The sequence below is a fragment of the Ixodes scapularis genome, unplaced genomic scaffold (assembly GCF_016920785.2).
Source record: "Ixodes scapularis isolate PalLabHiFi unplaced genomic scaffold, ASM1692078v2 PGA_scaffold11__112_contigs__length_91849675, whole genome shotgun sequence".
Taxonomy (NCBI): Eukaryota; Metazoa; Arthropoda; class Arachnida; order Ixodida; family Ixodidae; genus Ixodes; species Ixodes scapularis.
The window spans coordinates 29,299,571-29,316,858 of NW_024609837.1; the positions used below are offsets into that span (position 1 = coordinate 29,299,571).

At 48.5% G+C, this 17,288-nt stretch overlaps 1 protein-coding gene across 1 annotated transcript; it reads left to right on the top strand.

Annotated features, from left to right (window-relative positions):
- The first annotated feature begins 3,650 nt into the window (after positions 1-3,650).
- LOC120846603 lies at positions 3,651-16,964 on the top strand. Its single transcript, XM_040218429.1, has 3 exons — positions 3,651-3,699; positions 7,229-7,597; positions 16,723-16,964. The coding sequence occupies exons 1-3, from the start codon at positions 3,651-3,653 to the stop codon at positions 16,962-16,964; spliced, it is 660 nt and encodes a 219-aa protein (XP_040074363.1).
- The last annotated feature ends 324 nt before the right edge of the window (positions 16,965-17,288 follow it).

Consider the following 17,288-nt stretch of genomic DNA (forward strand, 5'->3'; position numbering starts at 1 on the left):
GGTCCCTCACCAGCGGTACAGCTCCCAGCTGCAGTCGATCGGCTGCGTCAACACGTGACCGCCGCGCACGTGGCGGATCACCTTCTAAGCGCACAGGCCGGGGTAGGGCGTCGAGCCCAAGGTGACGAATGTCCCACAGCAGTATTCCGACAGCCCAGACGTTGGACTTGAAGGGCGCCCTTGGACTTTTGGCGGTAGACGTCCGCCTCGGGGTCCCAGTGCTCCTGGAGAGCTCGAAGTCGGCAACGCAGCAGCCGTGTCCGTCGACGAGCTCGTTCCGGGCGAGCAGGTCCCGGAGGATTATCCCTCGGCTGCCGAATCCCAGGAAGAAGAGAGTGGAGAACTGTTGTCCGCTGGTTTTAAGATAACGGCGGGGGCGAAGTGGCCAATCAAGGAGCGACACGTCGATCTCCTTTGTGCGGGGGTTCGATACGGAAATCGCCCCAAGGGGGGAGAGGAGGAAGCCACTCACAGTGGTAAGCAGCGCCACCCCTCGCTACGCCAGCGCGGCCGCCACGGCGCGCCAAAACGCTGACGCGACAGAATGTTGAGGGATCACGATCCCCACAACGTGCACTAGAAACAATAAAATCTAAACTATAATCCGCCGACAGTAGACATTCGATTTGAACGCCGAACGCGTTCGTAACACATGAAAACAAGATTTCTTCAGTGCACTGCCAATTAGTGATCTGCCCCCCCCCCCCCCCTCCCCCGTTTTAACATGTTTAGAATGAGCACTCCATCTAGAAAGAACCCTCTTCACGCTTTCCCTCCCATGAGACCAGCAAATCCCCTTTTTATTCAATAGTTGCAAGTCCAAAAACTGTAACTTTCTATCTTTCGCTGACTCAGAGGTGAATTTCAATTCCCGTGCAGCGGTAAAATAAGGTCATGGATCTCAGTAGCAGAAAGCTGATTCGGAGCACAAACCAAGATGTCATCAACAAACCTCCGAACCAAAACCCCTTCAACACCCAAAGAGCCAACAAAATCTGCTATTTTCTTGTCAAGAGTATTAAGATAAAACTCAGTCAACACTGTAGCCACCGCCGAACCAATGCACCCACCTTTCCGCTGTATATAACAGTCGCCATTAAAGTTAAGCACAGTTGCCGTCGATAGCACGTCAGAAGTTCCAGCACCGCATCTACCGAGATACTGTCTGGAGGTCACTCGTATATATGAGTGACCTCCAGATGGATGTGAGCTGCTTTGGGCTCTGCCTAAGGAAGAAGTTTGTGGATCCCAGCCTTTTCGGCTATCTGACTCAGCAGAATCTCCCTTGGCGGCACCAGAAGCGGATCATAAAGGCCTCTCGGAATGTGGCAGGTCAAAAACAAATGTGGCAAGCAGCAAAAAAAAAAAATAAAAAAAAGGCGATGTCGGGGTGCACGTTTTGAAGGGCTAACCACCATATATCTATTTCATATTTCCTTCACTATACAGTAAATCATTTTCATTATCACTGTAACAATAAGTTGGGGGACGCGTACCAAGTATAAGGTGCGCGTTCTTTCCAAATCCAGTTGCAAACGAAGTGACATTTTAATCCATTGAAATGATATTTCGAGCATCGTTTCATTTATGTCGGTTGAAATTCTTAATAATTATTCAGCATTGTTAAAACCTCACTTTTGCGCAACGCAAAAAAATTACACGAGTACAGTTAAGACTGCTTACGTGTGGGAAGGCGAATGTCACTCAAGGACGACGTCTAGGACAGGGTGTAAGATAGACAGGTGGGGAAACGGCCCATAGAAACCTACCGCAGCGCCTTGACCGGATTGTGTACTCTTCTGCTTGCGGGTACCCCCAACTTGCGACAGATGGCGCTGCGGCGAGAAGAAAAAAATTCGAATCAAGTTTGCATAGAACTTTATGGGAGAGTGCGCAAAATAAACCGAGAGCACGACAGTCCTCCAATGAAAATCCACGAGAAACCTTCTCCGTCAGTTTAGCCGGTCGCCACCGTTCGCCCTCCCGGACTGAGAGTTCGCGGTGCTCCACATAGATGGCGCCACAGAAAAAGAGAAAACCGAAAGGGACACAATCCGGTCGCTCATTTGGCTCTCGTTTCCCCACCTGTCTGTCTTACACCCTGGTCTAGGACGACCTCTACGACGACCTTGAGGACCACCTTAATGACGACGTCAAGGACGACATCTAGGACGACGTCGTGAACGATGCATAGAGGACGACGCCTAAGACAACCTTTAGGACGACGTGAAGAACGACGTCTCGGACGACTTATAGGACCACCTCTAGGACGACCTCTAGAAAGGCGTCAACCGTCAAGAAAGACGTCTATGACAATTTCTAGGACGACCTCTAGGACGACGTCGAGAACGATGCCTAGACGAGGATACTTAAGGAGGCTGTGGCGTATTTGCCGTAGATGTACACGCGGCCGCCTCACAGTCCATCGCACAAAGCACAGAATGAGCACAGATGAAGTCCTAAGCGCGCCTTTTGCAAACGGCGCTCCAGCGGTGACATCGCGCTGATGACGTGTGATCACGCTTGATGACATCACGCTTATGACGCGAGATGACATATTTTAGAGCGCAGCTCTTAGGCGCCCGTTTCCGGCTTGAGCGGCGTCGAGGTCGCCGTCGGCGTCGGCGTAACCAAGGTCACCCCAAGGTCAGCGATCCCCCAAGGTCACCCAAGGTCCCGTGACCCCCCAGGTCACGTGACCCCTCCCAAGGTCACCTCGAGGTCGCGTATCCCCCAAGGTGACACCCACGTGACCCCCCCCACGGTCACGTGATCCCCTCCCCCCGAAGTCACGTGACACCCCCCCGAGGTCATGTGACCCCCTCCCCCCGAGGTCAGGTGACCCCCCCGGAGCATATTAAAGAATGAGGGGAGGAGGAGGAGAACGAGGAGGAGGAGGGGTTTACGCTCCCCTCAGTACCTCTTCCTCCTCCTCCTCAAGAGCTGCGCTCCAATTCGGCGTTACAGGGAGTTGTAAACGGCTTTTTTTATTGCCATCTTTCGCGAAAGCCTACTATGCCTACAACCCTTGTTTTTCACGTATTGTGACAAGTGGGGTCGTCCTAGAGGTCTAGGACAGCTTCTACGACGACCGCAAGGACGACGCCAAGGACAGTGTCGTCCTTCAGCATAGGTTTGAGCGGCGCGTATCCGCGCAATCGCATTTTTGTGGCCATTTGCTCTGAATTCTCGCTCAATGGGGCAAGTAAGGGTTTCGCCTTAAAAGTAAAATTTCAGAGAGCTTGTAGATCAAAACAATAATAAAAGCCGAAGTTGCGTCAGCAGCTTGCTTACTATTTTTTCGCCTCTTGGCCGCAATCACAAACTGACAGAAGTAAAGAAGCTGCGACCTATTTACAACGTCTAACATATAAAACAGTAATTATCTGGCTTGATAGGATATCCAGAAAGGTAAATATTTGCCTAGATTTAGAAAAGTTTTGTAACGTAACTAAAACACGAATGCTGCAATTGTCAGGTCCAGTTTCAGTGTATTCATTTCTAAACGGCCTAATTCAATGTAACGCGAAAAAAAAAATCTCAAAAGCAGAAACGTGCATTAATTTTAATTCAAAATATGACATTTTTTGTAGATATAATACACCTGAAATTCAAGCACTACGAGAAAAGAGGGGGCTGACTGCTGAGTCATGAGGTCAAATATTTTGCTCTGTGTGATCTTCATCTATCAGCTTACCGGTACGTAGAGTTATACACAGTAACTAAATTATTTTGTGCTGGTCAGACAACAGTTTTTGTTACATACCAAAACTTAAATACTTGCCTGCAACAGGACTGCAGGGTAAAAAAATCAAGGTGTGACTTTCGAAGGGAAGTCACTTCAAAGTGACTTCGCTTCAGGAAGAATAACGATCTTCAAAATAACTTCCTTGATTGTGTGTGTGTGTGTGTGGGGGGGGGGGGGGGGGGGAGGGAGGAAGGGAAGGGGAGGGGGGGGGGGGGGGTGGCGAGCGAGATAAAGCACAATTTAACTTTCGAAAGTATTTTGCTGGCTAGTGCTTGGAAACCATGATTTGTTATGGTTTATATATATTTTTTAATATAATATTTATTAGGTCTCTAAAATACATCTAGCTAATCATACCGCACTGTTTTCAAATGAAAATGCATTCTAATTAATGTTGCATTGGCTTTATGTTGTGTTCGTAGCATTGCCCGAGGTAAAATGTTTTTCAATATTTAAACGCCAGTTCCTTGCAAGGTAGAGAGTAGAGTTATTTGTATAGCGGTGCTTTTTTCTACATCGAAATTTTTTTCCATCTGAGGCCTAACAAACTATTTAGAGCGGAGACTTCGGCCATACGGTAAAATGTTTAAGTTCGTGTAAGATATTTTTCATAAATCAAATTTAGTAGACGCGTTTGCTGTAAACAGTTTTTGTGAATCCGTAATCAAAAGTATCCCCATTGAATTAAAACGAAAGAAACACAAAAGAGGACGAAACAGACGACACAGCTTTCGACTTGCAACTGTTGCAAGTCGAAAGCTGTGTCGTCTGTTTCGTCCTCTTTTGTGTTTCTTTCGTTTTAATTCAATGTAGATTACCAACACGCTCAAGTCTATAAAAGTATCCCCCCCCCCAAAAAAAAAAAAAAAAAAAAAAAAATTATGCATTCGAAAAAACACAAACCCTGGAAACACGGAGCCCTTCTTATAAGATAAACTTGCTGTAGTCGGTGACAGATTAATAGTTCAGAAAAAACTCCTCCCCCACCACTTTCCACTGGAGCAAAAGGAACGCAGAAGAGGAGGCGACCTCCTCTCCAGCGTTTGCTCTGCCAAAGTGGAAAGAGGTAAGAGGAGCTTTCCCTGAACTCTTAATTTGTCAGAGAGTTAAGTAGATCTCCATAATGATACCCCCAGACTAGGAAAAAATTAGGAAAAATGGGCAACCACTCACAGCTCCAAAACACAGCTACTGCTTTTACTTCACGAAGTCACATTTACACAATCGAGGTTATGCTAACACTTCTTCACAATTAATATTTTTCCTCACTCCCCAGTTTATTATTATGGAGTTAAAAATATAAAATAGCGCAAAAAGACAGGGGCACGAATTAAACAGGACAAGCGCTATCTTGTTTACTTCGTGTCCCTGTCTTTTTTGCGCTACTTTCTATTTATATAACTCCATAATATTAAACTGGGGAGTGAGGAAAAAAATTAATTGCGAAGAGGTGTTGGTGTAACCTTCGGTGATTGTGGACGATTGTGTAAATGTGACTTTGTGAAGTAAAAGCAGTAGCTGTGTTTTTAAACTGTGAGTGGTTGCCAGTTTTTCTTAATTTTTTTCCGAGTCTGGGGGCATCATTATGGAGATGAACAAAATATCCCAGCAACGTACATTACTTGGTTATTGAGGTAGTTCACATCTGAGATTGCGTTTCTTTTTCTGATTTCGTCGTTTACTAAACATGCTTGGTATACCCTGAATTAACGTCGAGAGTTGGGCTAGATGGTATTCGTTGATCATAATGTAAAACATGCTTGGTATACCCTGTTGGTATTCGTTGATCATAATGTTTACTAAACATGCTTGGTATACCCTGTTGCAGGTCAGTAAAAATTGTTGTCGATTTGTTCATTCTACCAAGCGCGATGAAATGCGGTAGCTTTACGGGAACATCGTTTGTGAAAACCGTTAGGAAAGGAAATGGTACGGGGATGAACTGGTTCTAATAAAGCGTACACACATCTAGGACTACGTCAAGTACGGTGTCTAGGTCGACATCGAGGACGACGTCAAGAACAACGTCTAGGACGACCTCTAGAACGGCCTCAAGGACGGCGTCCAGGACGACCTCTAGGACGACCTTTAGAACGACCTCTAAAACGACCTTTACGACGACTTCTAAGACAACGTCAAGGGTGATGTCTTGGACACCGCCCTTGACGTTGTCTAGTCCTAGTACTGGTTGCCCCAACGTAAAAAAAAAACAGTATAACTTGTCACTAACTGGATTTTGGAACAGGATATCTAAATGAATGTCTTGCTGGAAACCTGAAATACAGTTATATTTCCTGTTTCATAATCCAGTTAGCGAAACGTTATACTGGTCTTTTCGGTATGGTGAAAAACGACATCTAGGACTACCTCAAGGACGACGTCTAGCAAAACGTCCGGGAGGACTGTGTCAAAAACGACATCTAGGACTACCGCGAGGACGACCTCTAGGACCTCTAGGACGACGTCGAGGACGTCAGGTCACGTCAGCCTCAGCTACCAGCGCTTACGAGCTTACGCGACCGACGCTTAGCAGCTCACGCGACCGGCGCTTCAGCGAAGGGCGCTAGAGCCAACGGGCACTTCGGCCGCCGGCACTTCAGCTACATGCGCCTCAGCCATCATTGCTTCAGTCACGAGCGCCTCAGCCACCATCGCTTCAGCAACGGGCGTTTGGTGGCCTTGGTTAAGAAACCTTGCGCCTGGTTGGGTCTTTAAAGCTACCGTTTTGAAAGCAAAACAGGCTCCTATCACAAAGCCCTCCACTCTCTCCCCTTTAAAAGTGCGAAGGCTAGAGAGGCGAGGAGGGGCTCGCCTGTTCGTTGTTGCAAAGTGAAAAGAAAAGATGGCTTTGTAAGAGGAGCCTGTCCTGTTTTTCTTGACCTGCAACACGGTATACACCAACTCAACCCTCTTACGTTAGGCCGCTGCGGTGTCGGTGATGTCGGTACTGGGCATTCACAGACGCTTCCTCTCACGCGAATCTTGTTTCTGCGCACACAACTGCATTGAGGTTGTGTGGGCGAACGCGGGCTTGTTCGTATGGTGCCTGGAACGCGTCTCCGACTGGTGTGTTTTCCGCGTCCAAAAATATTGTCCTCGATTTCCGCCTGGTGACGTCATACAAGGGTGTCGCCGGTCGCGATCCCGGCGGTGTGCCAGTAGCGGTTGTGGCTGACGCCTGTTATGCTGTAGGTCCCTGTACAGTGAGTCCGCGAAAGATTCGGCAGCCAGAAGTTGGGACGCCGCGACGACAACGGCACTTGCGTACAAGTGTGCTTTTCGCCAGGGTTTCTACGACCAACCGCTTTGGGACCACTTTGGGACCACGTTTGATGTATGGGCGGAGTAGGACGCTACACTCACCAGTCGGAGAGGCGCTGCAGGCACCATGTTTTTAGTAAGCACCATGTTGTTGTATAGTCATAAGTTACTAGAAGCATTGTCAACCGCCTTGTAAAGCAGTCCCGATATTATCTCTAGGTGTATCTTCTCTTCAAAAACTCAGCTTCGAAGATTTCATCGACGAGGTTCTCTTCCGGACTCAGCAGAACCTATACAGTCGCCTCGGGGAAGGCTGGAATATATTTCTAGGCACAAGCCTACAGGATGAAAATGGCACATTCATTTTTCTCAATGGCTACGCCTACGCTTACGCTGTTGGATGGCACTATAAGCTTAAAAGAGATGGAGTGTGCGGCACAATATATGGCGGCATGGATAACAGGCTTTGGTGTCCCGTCAGATTTGACAAGCTTAGGGTAGCACTTCCTCGGTTCCCAGGGGACGGTGGCGAACACTACATACTCCGTGTGGATATGACAGCGAGACTTGGTTTTTGGCAGCCAAGAGGTTTGTATTTCTCATGCTAATATTTTATTTTTATTTTCTGAAGTGTATACACTATCTCCGAGGTGTCAGATACATTAGGGAGTTTTCGTAGATCGTTTTCGCCGTCCCGCAACGCCCTCCACTACGATACCCGGAACTCTACAGCCAAGGCCTTCGGAGCGCAGGCGCAGTAGCTGCTTCTTCGTTGCGGAGGGCTTATCGGAGGGGGAAACGCGGTCTACGAAAACTTCCTATTGATACGTCTAACACGTTATCTATATTGCGGCAGGTAGAAACGGTTTTGTACATTGTGATTATGGCTACCATCACGCAGAGCAGTAAATACGGTTATACGGGCTTCCCATGTCGGCACTTAATTTCACTCCATTTTTTTTTTTGCTATTGCGCGCATCTTATAAATTTAAGTATGTCACTACGAGTTAAGTTGTTGGTCTTCCCGGTGGTGTGGGAGGCACGTTCCGCCCCGATGGTCTGGAGCGTGGTGGCGCGAACGTCGCTGAGTGACGGGGGGTCGACTGACTGCTTGTAGAGAACTATGTGCATTTATTTACACTAGTTACAAGTCCCAGCTTGGGAGACCATCCTGCCTCGTCTAGATGCTCGGCCCCAATCCCCAGTCTCCCTAAATCGAATGCAAAATTCAAATCTCCATCCGTGAGAATCTTCTTGGCACTTTTTTTGTGGGCTCGTAGCGGCCTGCTTTCCCCTCAAGAACCGACTAATCCCTTCAAATTTCGCCATTCCCAGGTGGTGCACTGTTCTCCAGTGGTCGGTGAGCTGTCAGTCTGGCGCTCCAACAGTTAAGACCAAATTCCGTCTAGAGTTGTTCCCTGCGTTTTTCCCGGTCTGGCTGGCGCCAACAGCTGAAATATTACGCCGGGAAAAAAGCGCCAATTTGACACTCAGCGGCAAAACTATCTATAACCAGGCACACTCGGTTAACAGCAAGAAGCAGCTCCAAGAATGGGCTGTCCCAGGGATCTGTCGAACAGACTCCCGAAACCCGAGACGTTTCTTAACGATCGCGGGGGAACCGCTCCACCTCTCGGCCGCTCTGCCCACGCAAATGCTCCCTCCAAAACGCCAACACCAACATACAAAGCTAAAAAAAATCAATGTCGACACAACTCTGGAAAGATAAACTTTTCTAACAAGAGAAAACACCTTAATTAATAAACAGGATTGCTACATACTTAACTTTTCGTTTGCATTTTTTTAGCAGAATGTGCTTGTACCAGCCTCGTCCGATTTACCCACCCTTCCTGCACCGGTCTGGGAAAATGTAGGGCAATGTACTTCACGTCTTATCTCAATACACATACCGGAAGTAGACTTCCCTAGACTTCTCTGCACCGGTGCTGGAAGTTTAAGTAAATCGAACGCAGCTAACGCTAATTTATAATCCCCCCAAAAAAGGTGATGGAACGCCGCGGAAACCACTATGAAATGTGTGAGACGTACTTCGGACGTCAATCTGTACAAAAAGACGTAGTTGAAAAGAAATAGTAATTAACTGAGAAGGGATAACTAAATTTTGAACACGCCCCGACGCAAATGGAAATAAATTAAAAGTGCTAGTTGGACTAGCCGGTTTTGATGCCCACGACTCCATGATTATGAGTCCCACACTATACCACTGTGCCAAAGGGGCGGTGGTAGTGTTTCGGCGCCAGTGGTGAACGCGAACGCTGGACGCAGGCGTTGGACTTTGCGTCTATGCACCAATCATTCTAATCAGAGTTCAGTGATCTCACGTCCCCGTACGCTTTCATTTATCCGTGAGGAGCAGCTTATAATCTGCGACCGACATGGAGAACATCTGTTCTCCCGTCGGAGCGACCGCTCCACTCCTATTTGGGGAAGGATTACGGCCAGTAACATTGACCTGCGGTGTGCGTTCTTTTTTATGTAATTTTTTTTATGTGCCCCCGAGGTTGCAAACACGTTCCCGAAAAGACTCCGCCGACTTAAATATACAGAACGAGGCCGTAAGGATTATCACTATTTGCACGCCTTGCAAAATTCGAATTCCAGACGTACAAAGCGCGACGCCGTTGGCGCGAACAAACGATCGCCGGTTTTTCCACTTTTTCTCTTTGAGACAAAGGTATGTCATCCACATTATTATTGCTACGGAAAGAGCTCATTTTGTTCTATAATGTAAGCGATAAAATTTCGTCACGCTAATATTCTTTAAAAGTAAAATCCGAAAATGCGCCGATGTCGTGTTCGCGCTAACAGTGTCGCGATGTATACATACATGAAACTGGGCACGCTTACGTCGTTTCGCGAGAAGTTTTGTCGATTTTGTTAGAGCTCAACTCAGCAAAGGTAACTATTAAAAAAAAACAAAAAAAAAACGTCAAGAACGGCGGCCCTGCATCTTCTATGCCCTATACTAGCCTGTTTGTCACAAGGTTCATTAGTTGGAGTTAAATTAGGATGGTAAAATAAGCTAAGGCGAGACCAAAGTCGAATTTCAGCAATTTGTAGTTATAAATAAAAAGCTACTCGTGGAAAATAAAATAAATAAAACAGAAATATTTACAGCAGAAGCGGAAGTGTTCAGTTCGGTTTCTTCAGGTGAAGGCACTGCTGTGTGCAAATCAGTCTTCGGGTTTCTGTGTGCCGGAGAGAGAATGGACGTTGTAGGCTCACGGCGCAGCGTCGGGTGTTAGGTTTCTCGAACGACTTCAGTTTTAACGGAGCTCGACTTGATTGGAGGCTGTGTCGGCAACTCTCGAACTTTAGCCGAACATAGGTTTCTCTGGTCTGTTGCCTTGGAGACTTGGTCCGGCGGGTTCCAGGTTGCCGGTGATGCAACCCAGTCCTGGTTTGGGCCGTTTGCCCGAGCGCCCTGGCACGCCAGAAATGAAAGTTACTGCGCAGGCGAGCTGGTGAACCATCATAGTGAAAGAAAACCTCGAGATAAGGAACAAAAAAAAAAGGGGGACAAACACAACACTGTTTCTAAACACAGCTGCAAAATGTATTTCCGCACAATCCTTTTTATAAAGGTCAACCGCAACCACACCGCTGTAATCAACAACTCTCAACCCCACAGTCAAGTCAAGTGGACAAGCCCAAGCTCCGATACAGCCTAACAATACATCGGCGAACACAGTGACCTTGAAAGCTAGATAATAATAATCAATCAATCAATCAATCAATGTTTTTATTCGTGCCCAGGAACAACCTTGCGGTCTTGGTACAGGTGCACTGTGTTAACATGTAAGGCAGAACAGGGCATAAAGCAAATAATACCTTATTAGCAAATATTTGACGAGATCCAGGCTTGCAAGGGCCGCAGAAGGCAGTGTGCCCACCCCAAAAGGCCTGCGGGCCCAGCCTGGGTTCTAATGTTCATAGTTCTTGGAACTGGAAGCGGCAACACTGGGCAGGGCCGGCAACAACAGTTGCTGACACGTTAGTTCGTGTGACAACACTGGCGTTGCACTACGTAGTCCGTTGGGCAGCCCTCATTACAGTCCTGAAGTCGTCGGCGTCGGTTGGGAAAGTTCTGGTGTGGTCAGATGGGAGCCGGTGCCATAGCGCTGCTGCACGGGGCAGCCAAGATGAGCCGTGGCGTTGTGTGCGAGTAAGTGACGGCTGAAGACGGCCTGTTCATTTGTTCAAGCGCGGACTTTAGGACAATTCCTGGTGACCAGGGGACATGATGCGCCACAGTAGTCGCAATGTTGAGGCCCGTACTCTTGAGTCCAGGGGTTGCCAGGAGGCATGGCGGAGCAGGTTGGTGGAGGTAATTCCACCATGGGGGAGTTGCTCTTTCTTAAGCGTTGTGCGGCGGTAAAAGGTGTACGCTGCACGGCGTTGAACGCTGGAGAGACTTGTTTGAAGTGCCTGTGACAGGAGCAACCACACAGCAGTAACGATTTAAGCGCAGAAAGAACGAGCGCTGTGTACAAACTTCGAATGAACTCGCCGGCATTCCAGTGCATGGTCACACGTGTCACTAACCCTAGCAGACGGCGAAACCTCGATACAGAACGATTCGTGTGCACGGAAAAGTTCAGCCGAGAGTCAACCTCGACTCCAAGCACCTCAGCCGTACCGGCTCGGCTTATCACGTGATGGCCAAATTTTAGAGGAGGTGGTTGGAGAGAGAATGGTGGGTGGCTTGAATTAGCAAATGAAACTGTCGAGCACTTATTTCCATTCATGGGGAGATGGTCCAGCTGCGTCCAGTACAGACAACGGTCTAGGCCAGAGTGATGACTGACGTAATTGGCCGGAGAGCAGATGGGTTGGAGCAGAGAGATGTCGTCGGCATATAGGATAGGAGTTGAGGCCAAGTTATCTGTAATGCTGTTGATGAAAATGGTGAATAGGGTAGGGTTAAGGACGCTTCTCTGTGGGACGCCAGAAAGGACGGGAATAGCCGTTGAGGAAGCACCTCGGTAGATAACTCGCTGGGTACGGCGAGTGAGAAACTAACCGAGCCAGCGAAGCAGAGGCCCACGCAGCCTTTTGAGCTCAGAACTCGCCAACAACCAGCATGGGAAAGCCGGTCAAAGGCTCGAGAGAGAGAGAGAGATCTAGCTGGACCAACTCGACGGGTGTGTGGTCATCAAGGTGTGCACTGACGACGTGGACCAGAGCGAGAAGGGCGGTTGCACAGCTGCGGCCGCGGCGGAACCCATGCTGTGAGAGTGACAGAAGGCTATTGCTGTCACGGTGCAGGTGAATTTTAGAATTGAAAATTCGCTCAAACGTGTGACACAAGACTGAAGTGGATGCAGTGGGGCGGTATGAAGATAAATTATCAGCACGAGCGCCATGTCCTTTGTGTACTGGCGTGACAATGGCTATCTTTCACAGACGAGGAGTAACACCAGAGTTCAGTATTCGCTGGAACATCCGGGAAAGGGCCGGGGCCATAGAGGGAGCTGTGGTCATAAGTACAAGAGGGTGGATAAAATCGGGGCCCGGATTCTGGAAAGGGTGAAGCTGGGACACCGCCTCAAGGACGTCGTCAGTAGTTATCGTGATGGATGATAAAATGGATGTAGGCTGACCAGTTGTGGTTGCACGAGGGATATCGGTAGTTCAACTAGAGGGGGCCAGGGAGTTAGCAGAACAAGAATCGGTCCGGACTGCAGCGAACTGTTTATTAAATGCTTCAGCTGTGTCAATGAGCACGAGAGCAAGTCGTTCGCGACAAAGAAGGAGGGGTGCAGCGCCTGCTTCCGCTGTGGGTTAACAAATGCTCAAAATAATTTAGGCTATTTGACCGCACGAGCGGCGATGTCCTCAGTGTAAGCGCGGTGAGCCACATGTATGCGTTTCTTCACGTCACGATGGATCTCCTTGGCAGCGGCGAGACATTCTGGGCAGCGGCTTCGTCGCGCCCTCCGGAACACTCTATCTTTCTGATTGCAGAGGGCAATGACGTCTGATGTAAGGCAGGGCGCGCTGCGTGGGCGATGGGCGCGCCTGAGTGGCACAGTGGCGCTTCAGAGGGCGGTCATCAGAGACGTGCAGGTCTCGCACATGTCGTCAATGTCGTGTTCTGAAAGCAGGGCGTCCCATGGGACAACGCGTACAAGCCGATGGAGGTGCCCAAAGTCGAGTTTACTGTAGGCACGGAGAAGCCGAATGTGCTTCCCTCGGGTAGGAAGGGACGGAAATGTCGATAGCTGAATGACGTTGTGGTCAGAGTTGCTCAGGCCAGCAGTGGCAGCACAGCCGCGGACAAGAGTTGGATTGAGAGTAAAGTAGAGGTTAAGGCACGACGATTTTTTTTGTATTAGTTGTGTATGTAGCCTCCGTGCACAGCTGTGTGAAGCCATTTGTTTTAAACAGGTCCAGGAGCATGTCAGATGCGGGGTCTTGCGGCAGTGGAAACAGAGGATCGGCCCAGTCGATGTGGGCGTTGAGGTCGCCGAGGATGTCGACGTTGTGATATGGGCTGCGAAGCGCTATAATGTGTTCCATCGAACAACGGAGCAGACTGTATGACTCGGCGCGGAGAGCTGAGGGGCAGTAAATGGAGGCCACGAGGTACCTCTGTTGTTTGACAGTGATTTCAATGAACAGCGCTTCTAAGTCTTCCCTCTCGACCATGACGCCGACACCCCACGAGAAGTCGTTCGGTTCTTTCGAAAAACAACGTACTCGGGGAAAACGAGCTGGCTGTCGTGGATGGATGGGTCCAGCCATGTTTCGCAGAGATTGAAGATTGTGCGTGGCATCGAGGGTATAGTTGCTTGGTGCTCGGGTAATTTGTTCTGTACTGACCTGGCGTTGCAAAACCGGATAGTCGGCTGCTGCGACTAGACGTGCCAAACCTGTGTCGCAGTGGGTGCTTGGGTTCGGTTTTCGGCATCGACCCGACGGCCATCCGCAATGTCGGGGGGTGGCGACGGCGAAAGGGAGCATGGAGCTTGGCTAGGGACGTCCAAGTAATCATCCGTAAAGTCAAAGGTGCAGCCCAGGCAGTTCCAAGTGTCAGTACTGCTCCCGAGTCTCCGGTATTCCCTGAGTGACACACAAGCACAGGTCTGATGGAGCCACATTTCGCATGTGTCACAGCAGAGGGGGGCCTTAGTCTCACGCACTTTTCTGTCGCAACACGGGCAGAGAACTTCCGGGGGTCCTGGATAAGGATCCACATCATCGCTGGCGAGAAGAGACGCACCGCGGAGGTGGACGGAGCATACCAGCAACCGCGTGAGCCCGGGAGGCCGACGCGATCCAGTGGACGGAGAAGGCGTAACGACCGGCCGGTTCGACGGATAATCGGCCGAGACCCACATGCATGGGAGCGCAGGCCAGCAAGCGAAGGTGTGCAGGAAGATCGTCCGGTGTCGCAGGGCGAAAGCACAGTAGATCACCAGTGCGAACTGAAAAAGGCGAAACAGGAGAGTGAAGCGACACGGTCTCCACGGTGCCGCCATGTTGTCCGTGATAGACCGTATCTCCAGGTCCATGACAAGCGAAGATATACAATTGCCAGCGCTAGTTATGCTAATCGTCTCTTTTAACACTCTTTTGGAAGGGTCTCTTTATTTACGAAGGACTTCGGTCTTCGTCAAGCCCGGAAAACAATTCGTCAAGCCCGGGAAGCTTCATCTTCGTCTGGGAAACTTCATCTTCGTCAAGGCCGGGAACTCATGAAGGTGTTTGACGATTTCCAAATTCGCCGATTTTGACGCTACCGCCTTTTTGTGTTCTAGAATACGGTCATTTGGACAACGGTTAGTCTGACCAACGTACGTGAAACCACGCGTCATAGGAATATCATAAACCAATGCTTCTTCACACTCAGTTGCCGCCTCCCTATATTTTTTCTGACACTCTTTGACACACTGATATGCGATGTGTATGGTTAGGCTGTATCGGAGCTTGGGCCTGGTCTACTTGAGTTGACTGTCGGGTTGACGATTGTTGGTGTGAGAAGTGTGGGTGGGGTTGCCCTCTATAAAAAGGATTGTGTGGAAATAAATTTTGCACCCCTGTTTAAAGACGGTGTTTGCACCCCTTTTTTCGCTCCTGTCTCGAGTTTTCTTTTTTTACTATAGCCTGTTTGCCTGTCGTTGTCTGTCCCTCCCCAAATCTCTCTCACCGTACTCTCCGTGCTTCTCGTGCCATCTTCTTTTTTTTTTTTTTTTTTTGTCTATTCAGCATGGACATTATCACACTGTAGGTCGTCTGCACAATGGTCTGCGAGCTCGCTCCCGTGGAAGATAATCGCGATAAGTAAACTTTTAAACGAAATATATGAACGATGACCACCTGGGAGCAAGCTCGCAAAGCAATGTGCAGGTGACGAACATTGAGATATAAACTGCACGGCCACAGTTTTACTTTGGCACCCGTTTTAATAGTTCACTACACCTGATGTGAGCCCTCAAAAGATAAACGTAAAACTTTTCTCGTAACGGCGTTTTCGTGCCCACCTTCACGAATCTACGATAAGAATTCGTATTTGGCAAGGCGTATTAAATATGTTGGTCATTTCGGCCTTCCCTTCCCCTGTACATAGAGCTTCGCAGTGCGAATGATCACTCGGATTTCCTAAGCCGCATCTTTCCCCTCACGGTCCTTTTTTCTCGCAGCACTCTGGCGTACTCGCTTATCTCTGGAGATAAACTTCTGTGCGAATGCAACATAAGATAGTGGGAAGAATTCGAAAGGAAATTTCTTGGTAGCCTTGGTGTGGCTGCCAAACATTTATAATGAAACCTAAATATTTCATTGTACCTGATCACCATTGAGAATATGGCACCCTGAAGAAGTCTAATAGCGGCAGCCTACGTGTCCCCAAGAGAGCTGCTGCGGTGCGCCGGTCGTCATTTACATGTTGACAAAAACAGCTTCAGTTCGTTGTGGCTCCATATCAGCAGTCATGATGCGATGCGCTGGAGAAACGAAGGCCAGTGGCATTGAAACGGAAAAAAAGGGGGGGGGGGGACGGGGTAAATGCTTCCCACCCCCCCCCCCCCTCCCCTTGCATGTAAACAATACGAGGGATGGGGAGAAAAATCTCGTATCCCCCCCGACCGCCATCGTCTCCCATCATCCACCGCCCTTCCATCTCTCGAATAGTTCCGACGCCTCTCATTAAACGGATACTGAAGCGAAATTTAGAGCTCACAAAACAAGTCTCGAGGGATAGGCGGGATGCTGCAAAACCCCAAAACATTACTCATAGAGCGATATCTCTAACGGATCGTCGCAGTTCCGGAAAAGAAGTGCGCGATCGAACACGGCCGGTGAGATAAGTCACGTCACGATTCTCATTCCCTCCCCTCCTCGCTACGTCCCGTCGAGCTGGTCAACCGAATTGCGAGGAGGACAAAAACCAGGCCGCTTGCGCTAATTCTCAAATGTTGCAGGAGAGCAATGATGTCACCGCGCTCGCTTGATCGAGCCCTTCTTTTCCAAAGAATACGGCCATCCGTTTGAAATATCGATGGATGAGTGACATTTTGGTGTTCGTAGCGTTTCGTGCAACGCTTCTGCGGCCTTACTTTGCGAAATCAAAATTTCAGTTCAGTATCTTTTTAAGTCTCTGTGAAAAATGTTGGCTGCACTATGGAGTTTCCGCGAGATTAATTTCGAGTTATGCGTATGTTATCTATTAAAGTCATGCTTTGTTTCAGGTGGTGATTTGATGAATTATATCAGATATGTGTCGATGCGGACAAATTACACGATGACAAATAGGAAGTACGCTATTGTGACTGATACTCCGGCCCGATACCATCTTTCAAAAAAATGGGCCCAAAATCTTCAAGGAGTCATGCAGACGACATTAAAAGCTTTCCTCACCAATGGTGATTTCTATCATTCTATCACTAAAGCTGTGGAGGGAATGAAGAAGCCCTATGAATTGCATCCTTGATATGCGTTGATTGGCCATTAAAATAAAATATAATTGCAATGTTTGTTTATAATCGCGAACTTTTGCAAACTGAAAATAAACACAAGCTTCTTCATTATGGGGGTTCAAGAACTTATTCATTTTTGTTGTTTTGAATTCGTGCATGGCATATAACAGTGCCACAGAGTTAAAGCTATAGACGCTTTGTACACACGTGGGATTACATCCGCCATTGCTGACCTTCTCTTGTAGTACTAAGATACTGAGTCACTGAAACGGGCGCTGACGTGCTTCCATAAAGGCCAATGCTGGAGAGAAGAACACAGTAGAATCAGAAATGGCAAT